At 45.4% G+C, this 16,961-nt stretch overlaps 2 protein-coding genes across 5 annotated transcripts in view; one reads left to right on the top strand and one right to left on the bottom strand.

The window, feature by feature from the left end:
* Positions 1 to 1,576: 1,576 nt before the first annotated feature.
* On the top strand, positions 1,577 to 11,774 carry LOC137794261 (SLAIN motif-containing protein 1-like). 4 transcript variants are annotated; one of them, XM_068590988.1, is made up of 10 exons: positions 1,577 to 2,091; positions 3,423 to 3,559; positions 6,902 to 7,045; positions 7,140 to 7,253; positions 8,110 to 8,259; positions 8,505 to 8,912; positions 9,257 to 9,268; positions 9,741 to 9,890; positions 9,988 to 10,312; positions 10,780 to 11,774. In XM_068590988.1, the coding sequence occupies exons 1-10, from the start codon at positions 1,664 to 1,666 to the stop codon at positions 10,853 to 10,855; spliced, it is 1,944 nt and encodes a 647-aa protein (XP_068447089.1). In that variant the 5' UTR covers positions 1,577 to 1,663; the 3' UTR covers positions 10,856 to 11,774. The 4 variants fall into 4 exon arrangements, with proteins under 4 accessions (XP_068447089.1, XP_068447091.1, XP_068447090.1 ...); XM_068590990.1 differs by lacking the exon at positions 9,257 to 9,268 and adding an exon at positions 8,376 to 8,418 and having other exon boundaries at positions 9,844 to 9,890; XM_068590989.1 differs by lacking the exon at positions 9,257 to 9,268.
* Positions 11,775 to 14,631: 2,857 nt separating this feature from the next.
* n6amt1 (N-6 adenine-specific DNA methyltransferase 1) overlaps positions 14,632 to 16,961 on the bottom strand; it is a 6,083-nt gene continuing 3,753 nt past the window's right edge. Inside the window, exons 8-10 of the mRNA XM_068590644.1 lie at positions 15,982 to 16,146; positions 15,209 to 15,344; positions 14,632 to 14,815 (exon numbers count right to left, since the gene is read on the bottom strand). The gene's annotated coding sequence lies outside the window, so the exon portion shown is untranslated. The remainder of the gene's footprint in view (positions 14,816 to 15,208; positions 15,345 to 15,981; positions 16,147 to 16,961) is intronic.

Below are 16,961 nucleotides of genomic sequence, written 5' to 3'. Positions count from 1 at the left end.
AAATGTAGTGATGAACTTTTCCATACCTGCAGAGGTACAGCGGGTAAAATAAGTTTAATGCGTCGCCATTTTTCTTACTAAATATATTTCTAAAACTGCTATTGATATGAAAAGGAAAGGGGAGAAAAGGTACTGATATGTATTTAATACAAGTACTGGTAAGTATTTAATATATGTATTTAATACAAGTACTGATATGTATTTGATACAGTATTATCAGTACTTTTACCCTGAGCCATTGTCCCTCCAGTGTGAGAACTCGGGTGAGTTTTTGTCTCATTCTTACACACAAACAGTCTTTAAATCTTGGAGCTTAGCTAGATTTTCTTTTGTAGTCAACCTTATTGTTGCAAACATACTGATGCATTGGTTACAAAAGGATTTCTGAGCTTCTGAATATTCCAGCGAGCTCTGTCGAACATAATCCGGAAGTGAAAAGAACATAATTCCACTATGAACCGTGCACGAGCAGGATTTAGAAAATATTGATCGGAAGAGTTGTCAAAGAGCCAAGAACTCCTTATCCAAAAAGAGCTACAGAAAGATCTGGAATGAGCAGGTCCAATTGTTTCAAAGAATAAATAACATGTTTCCTGTCTGCACGCTCACCACCAACACGCCTCTACTAAAGAAACATGTTGAAGCTGGTGGAAAGTTTGCTGCACAACATTGAGGTAAGCCTGTAGAATAGTGTGGGAATAGTCCGGTGAGAAGAAACAACAATGGAGCTCTGTGGATGCCGTTTGGATGTTTGGAGGTCAAAGGGCTCTGCACGCCACCCCAGAAACACCAGACCAGTGACACTGGAGGTGGGAGCATCATGAGGTTGAGCTGCTCAGCAAGCTTTGTATCATTGAAGGAGGGATGAAGAGAAATATGTACCAAGACATTCTTGATGATAAAGAAAATCTGCTGCCATCACCAGGATGATGAAGAGGAAACGAGGGTGGACATTCTCACAATGAACACAAATACAGCCAAGGAAGCTCTTAACTGCTTTCAGGGAAGGAAAATGGACACATATTACACTATTAACTTAATTTCTGAACTTATTTGTTTGCTTTTCTTTGTATGTCTGGATCACATGGGTTGTGCCCAACACCTGGTGAACATTTCATATCAAAAGCACCTTTAGAAGTATATCTACTAAGATCTGTTTGTGCTTTCCATCCTGTAATAACCAGCTTCAGCCACAAGATGTCGCCACGTGCGCACGTTGAGCAGATTCTGCTGCTGCGAGCACTAATATAAGAATCTGTGCGGCGCAATTGGCTTAATAATTTAATTAATCTGATAAAAGAGTAACAATGGTAGGTGCAGGTCATCTGCTAGAAACAGCAAAAGAAACTATTTTAGGAAAAAATGATGAGAAAATGAGTTAAACGGTGGGGAAAAAAATCCTGCACATGTGTTATTTGAGATATTGGACACTAATATATATTATATGATATTATGATTAGACCCAGTGTCCACCTGTAGTGGGTGTAGTGGGTGTGGGGAGGCGGAGGATGGTGGGTGGAGTCCAGACAGGCTGCTAGACTCCTCCCGGATCAGAGCTCAGTCTGCGCGTAATGAGCGCCTCCGCAACAGCATCAGCAGCCCGGCACCTGTCCTCCGGTCCCCGTTAAGCTTGGAGGAGGTCATTCCGTCGTGTTCTGGTCCAATGCAGGCCGCGGTGCTGACGCACGCCGCGGCGCCGGAGCTGGACTGCAACAGCAACAGCACCGTGAACGCCGAGCTGGAGGTGAAGAAGCTGCAGGAGCTGGTCCGGAAGCTGGAGCGGCAGAACCAGCAGCTGCGGACCCGGGCGGGCGGCAGCCCGGGCCCGTCCCCCGCCTCGGCGTGCGCGCTTGGTACCGCTGCGGGACTCCGCCTCCAGAACCCGCTGCCGAGCCTGCGGTGCCGGGCGTCCTTGGGGTCGCTCTCGCCACCGGAGGAGCCTTTCGACTATTTCCACCCGCACTCAGGCGGGGAGGAGGAGGAGGAGGAGGAAGAGGAGGAGGAGGACGGATCCGAGCCGTCGGTTCTGGATGAGCTGGAACTTTTGGATTTCGATTCTCTGTCCTGCTCCGACGAGTCTGACGAGACATGGTAACTATTGCAATGCCCGACCATGTGTTGCTTTACGCGTGCCTCCTGCATGCCTCTTGTATGTCTGCTGCATGCCTCCTACATGCCTCCTTTTATTTCTCCTGCATGCCTCCTACATGCATCCTGCATGCCTCCTACATGCCTCCTTTTATTTCTCCTGCATGCCTCCTACATGCCTCCTACGTGCCTCCTGCTGTGCACTAACTGGTTCCCTCATTGTGTCTGGTGCTAGCAGCCAGTCCGGCCTCCTGCAGCACAAAGGCACCCAGGAGGGAGATGCCACTTGTTATCAGGGCTCTGCACAAATCTGCCATTCAGGCGACACATTCATCACAAAAAGATGATGAACATTTGGTGCCACACAGGGACTCGAACCCTTACAGGCCAGCATTAGACGGTGTGATGGTTATGTCGGGTCTCCTTCCTCTGCAAAATCAGGATCAGACTGATCGGTTTATGTTGCATCCAGCAGACATCTCATGACCATCTCATGGCAAGGGGAGGAAAGTTGAGTTTTTAAACTCAGTTCTTTTCACTATAGTTCTAATTAATTTAGATTTTCACTCGCTTAATAAGGCCGTTTTTTTAGTCCAACAATAAAGCGAACTATTCAATCGTAAATATTTATGTTATTAATGACCAATATTTGAAACGGCTTAACTAGCCGCCAGCGTTGCTGGATAAATCCAGTCATAAAATGGGTGCTTATGTGCTGAGATTTATGCTCCAGTTGCCGGTTTATTAGCTTCAGATGAAGCAGTTAAATCCTGCAATAGATCCCCACATTTCCAAAGCTGAGGCCTCGTTTGTTGGGACGGTTTTAAAGAGCCGTGGGTTCGTCTGGATGGACATGTAGTGGGAGGTGTTTCTAACAGGCGGGAGATCAGAGAGACTGACTCTGCTCTGCAGTACTTTTACATTTGTCTTTTATTTGGCCTATTCACATTGCAGGCATGTCCTCCTCCACCTCTTCCTCCTCCTCTTCTTCCTCGTGTCTAGGAATAGTAACTGAGGTGTGTTTGTGTCCCCTTCAGGTCCCACCTGATGTCAGTGAAGGTTGTAATCTATAATTCAGCTTCCTCTATGTTTCCCGCAGAGCAAACCGTGGAGAAGAGAGTTCAGGGCTTCCAGCTCTTCCTCCTCCTCTTGATGAGCTAGAGCCAGACTTCTTTTTCGCGTGTCTAGGGGGATAATTAGCATGCAGCTATCAGCTGGCTCGCATGTTGGCGTCACAGGGATCGGAGCTCCAGGCGGTTCTCCAAACTGTCCCTGCGGCGGTTCAGACGGCGGTTCGATTCTCAGCCTCCTGCCTCTGTGCCCCCTTTCCACAGGTTGTACGTGTCCTCCAAAGCCAGAGAGTCCAGAGACGCCTCCCTCCCGCCTGTGCAGTGGTGCCGGCAGCTTCTGGACTCTCCCAAATCGGAGGTGGAGGCGGCGCGGAGGTCGCTGTCCCTCCGCCTGGAACAAGGTACGAGGCGACGGTAATCGCCGGGGGGGGAAGAAAACAACATAAAATCGAGGGCCGTCCCCATGTCGGGGGGCAGCTGGGTGCTCGGCTCCATGATGCTGGTCTCGGTCTCACTGGGAGGTGCCCAGTACGAGCAGTAAGATACAGATAGTGATGCAGTCGCTGGTCGTCTCTCGAGCAGCTGATTTGTATTTTGGGGTCGTAGCAATAGCCTCAATAGACCAGCATGCAATGCAGAGGCAAGAATCTCTTCAGATTTCTCTGTGTGTGTGTGTGTGTGTGTGTGTGTGTGTGTGTGTGTGTGTGTGTGTGTGTGTGTGTGTGAGTTCCTCTCAGCCTCATGGACGATGCAGTGAACGTCTGTGGTTCAGCTGGAGTTCATCTGTTTCTGGATTCAGGTTCGTCTCCTGGAGGAGAGGCGCATCCTGAGAGTGTTCACCGTCGCGGGCTCGTGGACACTCTGGGTGTGGCAGTTTTTTAGGGGTTATTTGAATTCACTTGTCTTGATTATCACTTCCGCCGCTTTGTCTCTCTGCGTCCTCCTCCCCCACAGACTGGACCAGAGCGGCGGCAGCCGATTAGCTTCTCTCCTCCGGGCTATTTCAGACGGAGGCGCGCGGCTTTTAGGTGTGAGCTGTTCGCTCGGCTCGGCTGCGGAGGGCGAGCCGTTTAAACGGTTCCTCGTCTGGTGTTTGGAGCCGGACGCTCTCCAGCGGTCCGGCTCCGAAGGAGACGTCGGATGGACGCGACCGTTTTTGAACACAATCAGACGGAAAAACAGCGTTATTGAGTTGATGTTGTCATGAAATTACTTTCTAAACCATAAAAGAAACGACAAACAAGTTTAAGTGACATTGTTTGAAATAACTTCTTTTTTTTAAATTTACAATCAACACTTCAAATGATGCAGGCACTTGCAGATGACACAAAGTAGAAAATGTAAATCATACTTTGGTTTTTCATAGTAAAAAGACAAGTGGAAGTGATTGACAACGAGCGAGAGACACAGTTTACAAAGTAAAGGCGTGGGAAATAAGTGATGTAGCGATGCACTCCGACTTTCAGGGTGAGATTACCCACAATGCAACTTGTCTGCTGATATATTTTCATGATGAGTTTATTTGGCATTTGGCGGCTAAAGAGTCAGAAATGTTTTCCATGTATAAAAAGGTGCGGCGGCCGTTCCAGCCTGTAATCCTTCCACTCCTTGGAGCGTTAAGCAGATCAGGCCGGCGTCAGCTGACCCTGCGTCACTTCATTATGTCACGCACCACAGAAGAAGAGGAAGCGGCGTCTGAAGCCGCGGAAGTTTGGCTGCGAGAGCTACATCATGCACACTCAGAGCGAGCAGGTTTCATCTGAGTCGGTACCAGCCGGTTCTGATCATTGTGGACGTCGTCGTTGTGCGCGCCACACGGTCTCCACCCGCCGAGACTCTCCACCGCGTTTGATTCAATGTGTGGCGTTGCACCGGCGGTGCAGCTGGTTGCATCACAGGCGGCGAGGCGACACCTCCCCACGCCGAACCGGGGGCCGAGCCTCCCGCCCGCCGGCTCGGCCCCGCCGTCTCTCGCTCGCTCCACAGTGAGGAGGAGGAGAGCTGTTGCCGTGGAGACAGTTTACATGAAAGGAATCCCCCCCCCCCCCCCCCCCGCTCTCTCCGCTCAGCCCTTCTGAGCTTTTTAAGTGCCGTGTATTCCCATCGACAGGTAGCAGAGCAAGAGAGAGCCTCGTGCTGCAGCCTGCAACGTCTGCTTCCGTCAGAGCTGCACATCTCTGTGCAGCTTTATTCCCAAGATATTCACATCACAGGTGCTTCAAACCCTCGACATCTAAGAATAGTTGTGTGTGTGTGTGTGTGTGTGTGTGTGTGTGTGTGTGGCTCTGCGCCAGGTACAGCTGCAGCGTGTGAGCGAGCCGCTCTGTTGACTTGAATCCAGCTTTGTCTCCTCGTGTGGAGCTGAACAGAGCGGTCGGTGACAGTCACGGTGCTGGTGAGGTGACGCCGCACAGAACGGCCTCTTCAAAGAGGCTCCTTTGTTTGTGTGTGTGTGTGTGTGTGTGTGTGAAACTACAAGACGTGGAACATGTTGTGGAGATTTAAGACGAATGGAGAAACGCATGTGATTGCGATTTTTCTTTTTTTTTTTTGGGCACCAATGTTTGAATTGAGATTAAACTCAAGATATCAGTTTGCTGTTATTCTGTATTATTCAAGATGTTTTTACTGTCATATGCACAGATTACTGACAGTTACAGCACAATGAAAAGCTTATTTTGATGGGTCCTCCTAACCCGCAGAATTACAATCAATTTAAGGTAAATACATAAACATATAAGGCACAAAAATATAAAAGAAAAAACAGCACAAAAATATGACAATAGCATTGCTCAGTGTATAAAGTGCAGTGTGATCACAGCAGCAGCCGTTCACAGTTCAGTGATGTTCAGAACTGAAATTCTACAAATTTAAAAATACAAACTGAACTCTTGACACACACACACACACACACACACACACAGCGTATTCTCATCGATCCGGTACCATTTGTGTTTAATATGCTGATGTGTAAAAAGAGTCATTTCTATAGAGCGTATTCACGTGACGTCATCATCTCAATTGCGCCATCTTGGCGTCCACCCAGTTAGCCTGCTGCTAGTGGGAGCTATGGATTTTGCGTACTGGAGACACACCGGAAAGTTTCAAGGCGTACAAAAGTCTGCAGTCTTATGCCGTGTTTACACCCAAAGTTCAGCCGGCAGTGACTGTTTGTCCGCCGCGCTGAGCGCTGTTCCCATGTCGCCAGTGTTTGATTTGACCTGGAAATGAATCTCAGAGTGAAGGCAGACATCGCCCGACGGAGTTGCCATGTTCACGGCTTCCTCCCAAGTTTCCATCCACAGTTCCTTTTGCGCAAGTGAAAGACATTGATTTGCACGCAGCGAAGAAGGAGATTATTGATGAGAGTGTGTCAATGGAAACGTGCCCACAACCCGACGTATCAACAGAAACACATGAGAACAGTCCTAACGCTCATACGCCGAGCGAAGCCGCAGTAAGTTAGATGCGTTATTAGAGAAGTTGAAGTACAAGTCTGTCTTGTAGAGCTGATAAACTCATATTCTGAATCATTAGTCCCACATCCAACAAGGATGTGGGACTGAAATTGTGTCTCCTTCAGGATATGATGGTCATCTCTTAAGAAGAGCGGCATAAAACACAGCAAAACAATGCCGTGCATGGACCCCAACATGGCCGCCGAAGCTTGTTGTGGTCACGTGGGTGAATACGCTCTATATGCTCAGAACCTCTGCTTGTGTCTGTCCTCCCTCCCTCCTCAGTCTCTAGGTGGCGCCGCTCCCTGTCCAGCCCTTCTCCCGCCTCCTCCCCTGCTCCTCCCGTGAGTCGAGTGGCCGGAGCGTCGCCCGTCAGTTCTTCCCCTCCCGCCAAACCCTGCTCCACCCCCCAGTCGTCCGAGCGACACGGTAACTCGGGGGCGGGCCGCGACTCCAAAGCGCTGACACAAACATTTGTGTCGTCAAACTAAAAATGGGTCTTTGCGTCCTCCCGTCCCTTCAGCTCCATGCCTCTCCTCCCCGCTCCACCCGGTCCTCCATCGGCCGCTGAGTCCTGTGGAGAAGGATCTCTCCCCTTTGTCCGAGAGGACTCCCACGTTCTTCCCCGCCATCCGCAGTAAGACACACACACACACACACACACACACACTGAACATCCTTGCGTTGTGGTATATAATATGCAGGTGTGAAACTGGGTCAGCCACGAGCTTTTTACATATCGTCTCAGCTTGCGTGGGAGTCTGAGCTGCAGAAATGGAAAAAAAAAAGCCTTTTTTTTGGTGCATAATTGGTGATGGAAAAAGATAACGTTCCAGACACAGCAGAGGGCGAAGCCGCAGGGAACGAGAGAGTCCACGCTGTGTGGCCCTTCAGCCCGAGGCCGAATTCCATGACGGTGCCGCACAAACGCCGTTAAGTGCAGCTTCTTTCATTTGCTTATGTGCTGTGTGTTGAAACCTGCATTCATCCAAGTGTTACCAGCCACATGTGATGTCATTCAGGCCCCGGCCAGGGTTTGAGGGCTATTTATTCTAAAATGCACACAATTTTAGTTGTTAATTTATATGGGAAATGTTTTCTTTTCTGCCCTTCCCCCGACACAAGCAGTGTTGAAACCTCTAATTTAACTGTTCGGCATCAATGTGTCCGTCTAGAAACGAGGTGCAAAATGTGACATCTGTCGTAAGACTAATGTTAACGCTAGGAGGATTATTTCAGAGAGCAGATATTATAATATCATAACCGGGGAGCGGTTGGCGTGACCTCGCCGATAGCGTCTCTGCTGCTTTATTAGACTTTAATTCTCAGAGCCTCCATTAGTTTGGATCCTTCATCTTCTTGTGGAGGACTCGAGAGCTTTTTCTTATTACCGAGCCTCCAAAACTGTTGAGCTGGAAAGATTAAAGAGCAGGAGAGGAGGCATGACTCAAACTTTTCTTCCTACGCCTTGTTTTTTTTTTTTTTGTTCAAAGGCCGCAGCCTCCGATACCCCAGCCTCAGTCGTCAGTCGTCAGTGGACGGGGACCTCGGTGCCGCGGGGCCGGAGGACGACTCCATCACTCTGGGATACAAACTGCAAGACCTCACCGACGTCCAGGTCATGGCCCGGCTGCAGGAGGAGAGTGAGTTGTTGACGCAGGACGCATTTCTCAAACGTTATCCAGGAGTTTCTGTACCAAGTGATTTATTCTGCTGTCTCCCTCCATCCTCTTTCTAATATTTTAACACATGGTAACAGATCTCAGAGCTCATCGCTACTTCAGCTTCATTAACCCTAGGAGGTGATGATTGTGTGTGTGTGTGTGTGTTTGTGTGTGCGTGTGCGTGTGTGTGTTGCGCGCTGGTCCTCATGTCTCGCCCCCGGCAGGTCTAAGGCAGGACTACGCCAGCACCTCGTCCCTGCTGGCCAACCGCCGCAGCCAGAGCTTCACCTTCCAGCTCAGCCAGCTCAGCGCCGGCCCCGGCCTGGACGAGGAAGACGAGGAGGACGACGAAGACTACGGCCTCCTGCCGCCGCCGCAGCCGCGCCTCACCCGCCTGGCGCACTCCCACACCTTCTCCAGCATCCGCGACTGGCGAAGAAGCACCAGTTCCCTGTCCACCCCGCCTTCCACCCCGGCCACTCCGCCGTACCCGTCCGCTGGGTTCGCCTTTCAGCATCAGCTCCAGCTCCAGCCCCTGGGACTGGGACTGGGACTGGGAACGGGACTGGGAACGGGACTTGGACTGGGCAGCCTCTGCGCGGCCGAGCAGCACGGTTTCCGACCAGGATCAGGTGAGAAAAGAGCCGATAACGCACCAATTGGCGCCGAATTGATGTAGCGCTCGGCTGTCCAACAACGAGCTAAAAACAGATTACTGCAACCCCAAACAGTCCATTCATGCATCGTGTCACACTTCCATGAGGTTGCAAGAGACGGATACACAAATAAACAAGAGATAAACTCGACCCTACTTCTCAAAAAGTCTTCTGAGTCTCGTTTTAGATTTTTCGCGTTGAGAAAATGTGACTGAAGTCGCCGACGACCCAACACACGGCTGTCGATAGAACTAATCAGATATCTATTTGTTTATTTGTATGGCGTATTGTTTTGGGGGAAACTTCATCGCGGCGTCCAGCCGAATGTGAGAGTAAGTCTGCGTTTTTTTTCACTAAATTAAAAAAGTATTTTTAACCTCACAAACAAGTAGAATGTCTCTATTAACATCCAACTTTAAACCCATTGAGTCGTTACCTTTTTTTTCTTAAATTTTCTTTCTCATTTTACGATCCATAATGCGTTGATGCCCCAGACTGACCCCCCCCCCCCCCCCCCCCCTCCGCCTCCTCCGCCCAAAACTGATGTCCTCACCACTAATAATAACTGTCTAAGCCTCTTGTACCAGCGCCTTTTAAAGCCTTCAGACTGTTTCGAGGACGAAGAGAGAGTTTGATGGGATTAGGGTTTAGGAGTGTATATCTGACTGAGGGGGCGGGACCCTGTGCATCACGGTCGGCGTCATGGGCCGTCTGAAGGGGCGGAGTCAGAACAAAGGAACAGGCGGCTGAGCGTACAGAATAATACTGCATTGTTTTAACGTTTGTTTCTCTGTCTCCCGTCAGATAAACTGCGAAGGAGCATGCCTAACCTTGTGCGAGCTCCCAGCATGCCTAGTGTGCCCAGTCCAACCAATCCCAGTGCTTCCCCTTCTTTGCTTCGTAACAGCCAGAGTTTTGATTCGTCCAGCGGGCTGGCTCGACTGCAGTCGTCCAGTAGGTCTTTGTTTTTTTCTCAGCGACATTTGTTTTACTTCTATGAAATACACGCACAAAAGGTGCAACATTTTTTATTTATTTTCTCCGCCTCCAGTCCCGCCCCCGGGCCAGCTGCAGAACCGAGTCCAGAGCGTCGGGAACTTCTCCTCGATGTCCCGGAAGCCGCACAAGGCCACCGCCTACGTCAGTCCCACCATCAAGGGCTCTGCCGCCGCGCCGCCGCCCGCCGGCCCGCAGTGTCTGAATGGCGGCGGCGGCGGCGGCGGCAGCGGCATCCCTACGCTCAGTAAACCTCCAGGTGGAGGCGGGACGCCGGCCTCCACCCCCAACACGCCCCGCAGGAGCCTGCCCCGCCCCGCCTCCTTCGTTGGCACCCAAAGCTCCACCCCCCGGAGCAAAGGGGGCCAACAATCACGGAGGTAAACACTTTTTATTACTGGATTAAATGGGAACAGGGTTCTCACGGTCTTGGAAGATGGATATTTCCAGGCCTGGGAAAAGTCCTTGAAAAATAAGTGTTGTAAAAGTCATGTAAATGTGTTATATTCATGTGTTCATAGCGTTCATGTACGCCGAGTTTGAAATAATGAATCTACTTTTAAAAGAAAGAGGCTCAAAAGCAGGCAAACATACAGGCATCTATATAAATGTTTATTCTTTAAATCAAACTATTGTCTTTCATTCATTTGAGTCATTTAAGGTTTACTGTATGCTTTGTAATCCTCATTGTTAGTTTAAATACTACATTGTATCACTTTTGCTTGTTTCCACTCAGACTTCACAGTGTTTGATCATACGAATTTGGTTAAGAGTCATTTAAAAGTCATGGAAATCTATTGGTCAAAACGTGTGTGAAAATATAACGTTCTCGTATTATTTCCCTCAGTTTGCTGACGCCTCCAAAGAGCTTGTCCACCCTCAGTGCCCTTCGTGACAGCACCTGGAGAGACGGCTGCTACTGATGAATTGGTGCAGGAGTGCAGTGGCGACCCCTGCTGGCTGGGGTAACTCACTGCACCTCGACGAAAACCTTCTTCCTCGGGGACGTTTGGATGGATTTGACCAAAAAACAACCGGACCCTTAAAATCACTGCATAGAATAGTTTCACGTTATCCAAAAGGGCCACAAGATGAACTTGACCCCTCGCGTCATCCGTTTCAATTCTATGCAGAATCTCTTCGGGGAAGGCGGGTCGTGCCAAGAGGGAGTCGTTCCCTGTTGCCCTTGTGCAATAAACCACTGGCTGTGGGGCTGCTAGTAATACTAACCCGCTAAAGAGGGCTGCCAGTTTTTATGAAAAAAAGCCTCCCAATACTGTGTGTATTTATATATTTATTTTAATTTACGTTGTTTTTAAATTAATCAGGTGTTTTCCCTCTGGCAACAAGCGCCAACGATGCTGCTAAAAATGAATCGGCTCTTGTTAGTTTGGGCACATTTGGTCTAAAGTGCGTATTTGTGTACAAAGCTAACTAAGTGTGCTAATTATATATTATACAATTTATATATGGTTGAATTTTAAGTGTGACCAAAAAGTAAAATGTCTGACTGCGTTTACAACACTGTCTCACCATGAAAGCTGTGCAATTTAACACTTTAAAATTGTTTAACGCCCTATAAGGGTTCCTGTTGCACTTTGTACAAATCTCTAAACTCGATATTGTTATGTTTGCTAATGTTTGCACTTTCTTTTACGTTTGACATTCTGGATTTAGGCAGAGAAAACACTGAGTGAAATGTTTTTTGGGGGAGATTTCAGTTATTATGCACGGCATAATGTAGCTGGTTTGTAATATTGTATTTAATATTGTATTAATTTCACATTTCACAAAACCTTGATACTTTTGTTACTGTGATGGACTAAATTAATAAAACCTTTTAATAAAAAAACCTGAATTAAAAGTAACTTCTTCGTAATTGTGAGATATGTCGCCATCTAGGGGTAGAATTGAACTGTGCAATTTTCAAGGAGTGTTTTGTGATTGGTTGAGAGGACACGCTACGTCACTGTGACGTAAGGCGTAAACAAGGAAGTGGAACGTGCTCGCCAACACATTTCCGCGAGCTCCTCGGCTTTTTCGTGAACAAATTAGTGGCGACGCTCACCAAGTGGGCGCGTGGCTGCCAACGTGGACTGTCACGTGAGCTTACTGTCACGTGAGCATGTCATTACGTTATCCTACGCCGGTTTACTCCCACGCGGGACGAGGATACTTCCAAGATGTTTACGAGCCGGCGGAGGACTCCTTCCTCCTGATCGATGCCCTGGAGAAGGATGCAGAGCTGCTGCAGCAGATGAGGTCATACACGTCCCCAAACCTGTCATTAATATGAATATGTCTATATATATATATATATATATATATATATATATATATATATATATATATATATATATATATATATATATATATATATATAGAGAGAGAGAGATATATATATAGAGATATATATAGATATAGATATATATAGATATATATAGATATAGATATAGATATATAGATATATAGATATATATATATATATATATCTATATATCTATAGATATATCTATATATCTATAGATATATATATCTATAGATATATCTATGTAGATATATCTATATTATAGATATATATCTATATTATAGATATATATCTATATTATAGATATATATATATCTATATATAGATATATATATATCTATATATAGATATATATCCACATATATACATGCATACACATACACACACACACACACACACACACACACACACACACACACACACACACACACACACACTGTTGAGTTTAAATTACATTACTTTGCCAAAAGAAAAAAAAACGATATAAAAAGAGAAGACCATAATGCACCTCCAGTAGGCCAGTGCAGGCTGCTGATTGCTTTAAGTGGCAGCAGCTGTGAATTGAAGGTCTCACAGCAAACATTTCAGCTGAGACAGAAGAGGAGTCAACTCGTGGAACAGACAAAGAAGCCTCTGGTAATGTAACTATTGATTTTGTTCATGGAAATTGTTTAAAGTTTATTTACATGTTTGTATAACTTTGTGCTTTTTTGTGTTTGAAGGTTTTCAACTGAAATGGACCAACCAGCCAACAATTGAGAAACAATAAAGTTGGAGCTTTGTTGGAAAGAGTTGTCCTGTGTGTCCTTTAGTCCAAATGTAGCAGCCAGTCAAGTTGGGCAAGAGTTGACAAAAATACATGGCAACTTAACACACATACATCCATATCATACCTAATGTCCTTTTAATTTGTCATATTTATCCATAAACACACTTTTTTGTCAAGAACTTTCCTTACTTCTTTCTGTCTTAATATTTTTGTGCAACTGTGTCTCAAACTGTCTGTTTTCAGACAGTGTGTGAACGATTTGTTCAGAGTTTTATTTGAATGGTGTTTATGTAATAAAACTTTTTTGTATTCTAAATTCTAATTCACTGCTCGACTAGTGTTGAGCTGTTGCTGGTGAAGTGTAGACCTTTCTACTTGTCAAGGGGGTTCAGTGCAGTGTTTATACTGGCACTTTACATCCCGCCACGAGCGGACTGCGCAACGGCATCGGAGCTGCTGCATGACGTCATCAGTAAAGAGACTGGACACCTGGACGCTGTTTGCTGCTGCCGGCCAACCTTAAGCGTGTCCTCCAGAAATACCATCAACACGGGAACTTTAGCACAAACTTCAATGTTGTAGCAATGCATGGTGTATAAAGATACAATGAGCAATACTATTATCATATTTATCATAACAAAAGTATTATCATATTTATCATAGCAATACTATTACATTTATATGAAATACTGTTCTGGAACTGCAGAAAGGCAGTTTATATTTTCTGCCTTATTTTTTTACCTTAAGTTTATTGTATTTGTGTGCTAGGAGGGTCAAGCAAAATAAGCTCTTTATTGAAAAGAATAACTGTCTTTTGTCTGTGCATGTGACAGTAAAAACTTCTTGAATCTTTTCAATCTTGAATGCAATAAAACGTTTTTCTATTCAAAAACCTGCTGGCAGTTATTATTGTGATCACAATAAAGATGGTGGAAAAAAAAGTATGTTTACGACATACTCTCCATGAACACTTAAACTCATCTATCATGATAAATCTTTTTCTACTAATGTGCAGAATCAGTTAATGATACAAAATCCAATCAACATGATGATTTCTACAGATTAAGACTCCACAAGCCACCAGTGGTGGAAAAGGTTGTTCTCACTTTTCCAGAAAAACAACTAGTAATACCACGGTAGAAATATAGAGGTACAACCCATGTAAAGTAAAAACACATAACTACCACCAACATGTACCATTTAAAGTACCAAAAGTAAAAGTACTCTAGGTTTTGATGAAATATGACCAAAAAACAGTGCTAAGGGTCAGAGCTGATAGCATGATGAGATAGACAACTGTGTTGCTGACTGGAGGTTGTGGGTTCAATTCTTATGCAGGTCAGTACTTTTGGGTCCAACACCCAAATGAAGAAGACAAATAAGCGCAGAGAACATGTTCAAGTCCGTGGGAAGTGGTGGCGCAGTAACAAAGCTCCTGTTGGGTCAAGCGCATGGTCCCAGGTTCGCGCCTCAGATGTGAACCCCATCATGATCCGCGAAGGGAGTCAGAGGCATGAGCCTCCTCCCCGGTTTCCAAAGAAAGATATGGAGAGGGTTATGAGTTTTGATTGCTCGACCCATGAAAAAAAGACCAACAAACAAAAACAACACAGTATCCAGGTTCCACATTTTTATTACATACAAAATGTAGATCCACATGTGACATGTAGATCTACAGTTCACATGCATATGTTGCATTTAATAAAAAAATGTTTTTATTAAATACAACAGATGCATGTGACATGTAGATCTACATGTCACATGTAAGTCTACATGTGACATGTGGATTTGCCGCTTCCTCCGGCTCTGGAAAATAAAAAGAGAACAGATAGTTATTCACCAAGTTTTGAAATGAAATATTACAGCTGTACAATACAAATACGTAAAATTACATTTTACATCTAGACGACAGCAATATGAAGCAACTGGCTAGATCTAGATGTATTAATACAGCAAAGCTCAAGGATAAAAGCTTCCAGAAAACTATTTCAAACAAAATGACAAAACAGTGACACTTACAAAGCAGGACACACAATTTTACTGTTCCCTCTCATAAATATTTATTCTAGAGAGACTCACTGTAATCTGGGTCTTTGTCTGAGTCCATATAGACACAGATTACAGTGAGTCTCTCTAGTGGCGAAGGAATACATATTTATGAGCGGGAACAGTAAAAAAAAAAGTCTGTACTTGACTCACTGGTGAATTGGACCTCAGGAAACTCGGCCAGGTGTCCTCCTCCATAGAGCCTCTCTGCAGTTCCAGCAGCTCTTCAGACACGTTCTTCTAGTAGGACGGTCTTGCATCCACAATGCCACCAGAAGACCTGCATGACCTAAAGCATCAAAAGAGGAGAAGAAGATGTAAACGATTGAGCAGCGAGGACTGAAATTCATTTGTAAGCTGAAGAAACCCAAAAGTAGCTCTTGTCATTTTTCTCGGCCGTTTGAAGGTTTGTATATAGATGTTGCACCAGAGACGACACTATGAGCTTCTATCGGTTGGGGATGCAGCGATTGTGAAATTCTGGGCCGATATCTGAAAGAACTACTTGTTTGCGGCAGATGATTTAGTTGTTACTGTCGAGGAAAAATTAATCGTGTCACTCTTAGGAAAACACATAATACCTTAGAAACTGTGCTATTTGCCAGATGTGTACCTGGATATCGGCGTCTCCAATTTATGTAATATAGTCTGTATAAGTATTTATTGATCCTCTCTTCACATGAAATAAAAAGTCCTCACTCAATGAGAAGAATGTTTTAGTAAATTAACACAAGTATCTGTTCTGAGAAACCAATGTAATTAAATATAAATGTAACACCAATAAAACGTGCACGCCTTCCTACACATGATCTCTTCCTCATCGAGCTGCCGAGGTATATTTGGTTTCAATTTGATCCCAATCTCCATTTTCAAAGTATGTACATTTCATGTGAGTCTACAACAAGAGGTGCACAACATCAACTCACTTGCTCTTGGTGTTGTAGTCCCGGATCTTGTCCAGGAACGGTTTCTGGATGGGGTCAAGCTCCTGAAGCAGCTTGAACAGGACCACAGACAGCCCGAGGTTGCGGCGCAGGGTCAGGCTCACGGCGCAGCGTGCAGGACATCTGGATTAAATGGTCAAACGCCATCTGAAGGAACAACCAGACCATGGGGTCATGTTGATCACATTGGGTCACAGCCATTTCCAGCATCGCAACCCCAAGAGTGTCCTCCCAAAATACCATCAACACGGGAACGTTACCACAAATTGCAATATTGTAGCAATGCATAAAGATACAATGAGCAATACTATTATCATTTTTTTATCATAGTAATACTATTATCATATTTTATATCATAACAATACTATTATCATATTTATCATAGCAATATTATATTTTTGTGTAATACTGTTACATATTTTATGCCTTATTCTTTAACCTTAAGTTAATTGTAATTCTGTGTTAGGAGGACCGAGCAAAATAAGCTTTTCATTGTATAGAATAACTGTCTGTTATACGTGCTTGTGACAGTAAAAACATCTTGAATCTTGTTGTGCTGGACGTCCAGTCGCTACATCATATTCACGTTAACGAAAAGGCGTGTCTGATATTTTACAATGTGACGTGCTTTAGCATTTTAATGAAGGAAATTCATTCATGAACACTCTTCTACCTTTTAAACTCGTGACGTAGCACAGGACGAGCTAATGGTTAGCTGGAGGAAATTAACGTTAGGTAGCATTGCTAACGTACCTAGCTAGTCAGCTAAGCTACTGTTTAATGTCTTTGAATTGGCTAATATTACACACTTAACAGGTACCACGTCGTATTATTACTCATACGGCGTATACAACTATTGAGTCACAACACCATCGTGCAAAGTACTTCTAGCTGCTAAGCAAGGCGAAGTGTTGTTTGCTTTAATAACACTTCACTAGCTTTAACGGTTGTCACACGCTAAC

The sequence above is a fragment of the Clinocottus analis genome, unplaced genomic scaffold (assembly GCF_023055335.1).
Source record: "Clinocottus analis isolate CAN_PGR_092001 unplaced genomic scaffold, fCliAna1.0.p SCAF_24, whole genome shotgun sequence".
In the NCBI taxonomy this organism is placed as follows: Eukaryota; Metazoa; Chordata; class Actinopteri; order Perciformes; family Cottidae; genus Clinocottus; species Clinocottus analis.
This window is presented reverse-complemented; position numbering and strand designations above follow the sequence as displayed.

Coding starts and splice junctions, on each gene's coding strand:
- LOC137794261 (XM_068590988.1), top strand. CDS start 1,664: ATGCAGGCCGCGGTGCTGACGCACGCCGCGGCGCCGGAGCTGGACTGC. Junction 3,560..6,901: donor GTCCCTCCGCCTGGAACAAG/GTACGAGGCGAC, acceptor CTCCCTCCTCAG/TCTCTAGGTGGCGCCGCTCC. Junction 9,891..9,987: donor GGCTCGACTGCAGTCGTCCA/GTAGGTCTTTGT, acceptor CTCCGCCTCCAG/TCCCGCCCCCGGGCCAGCTG.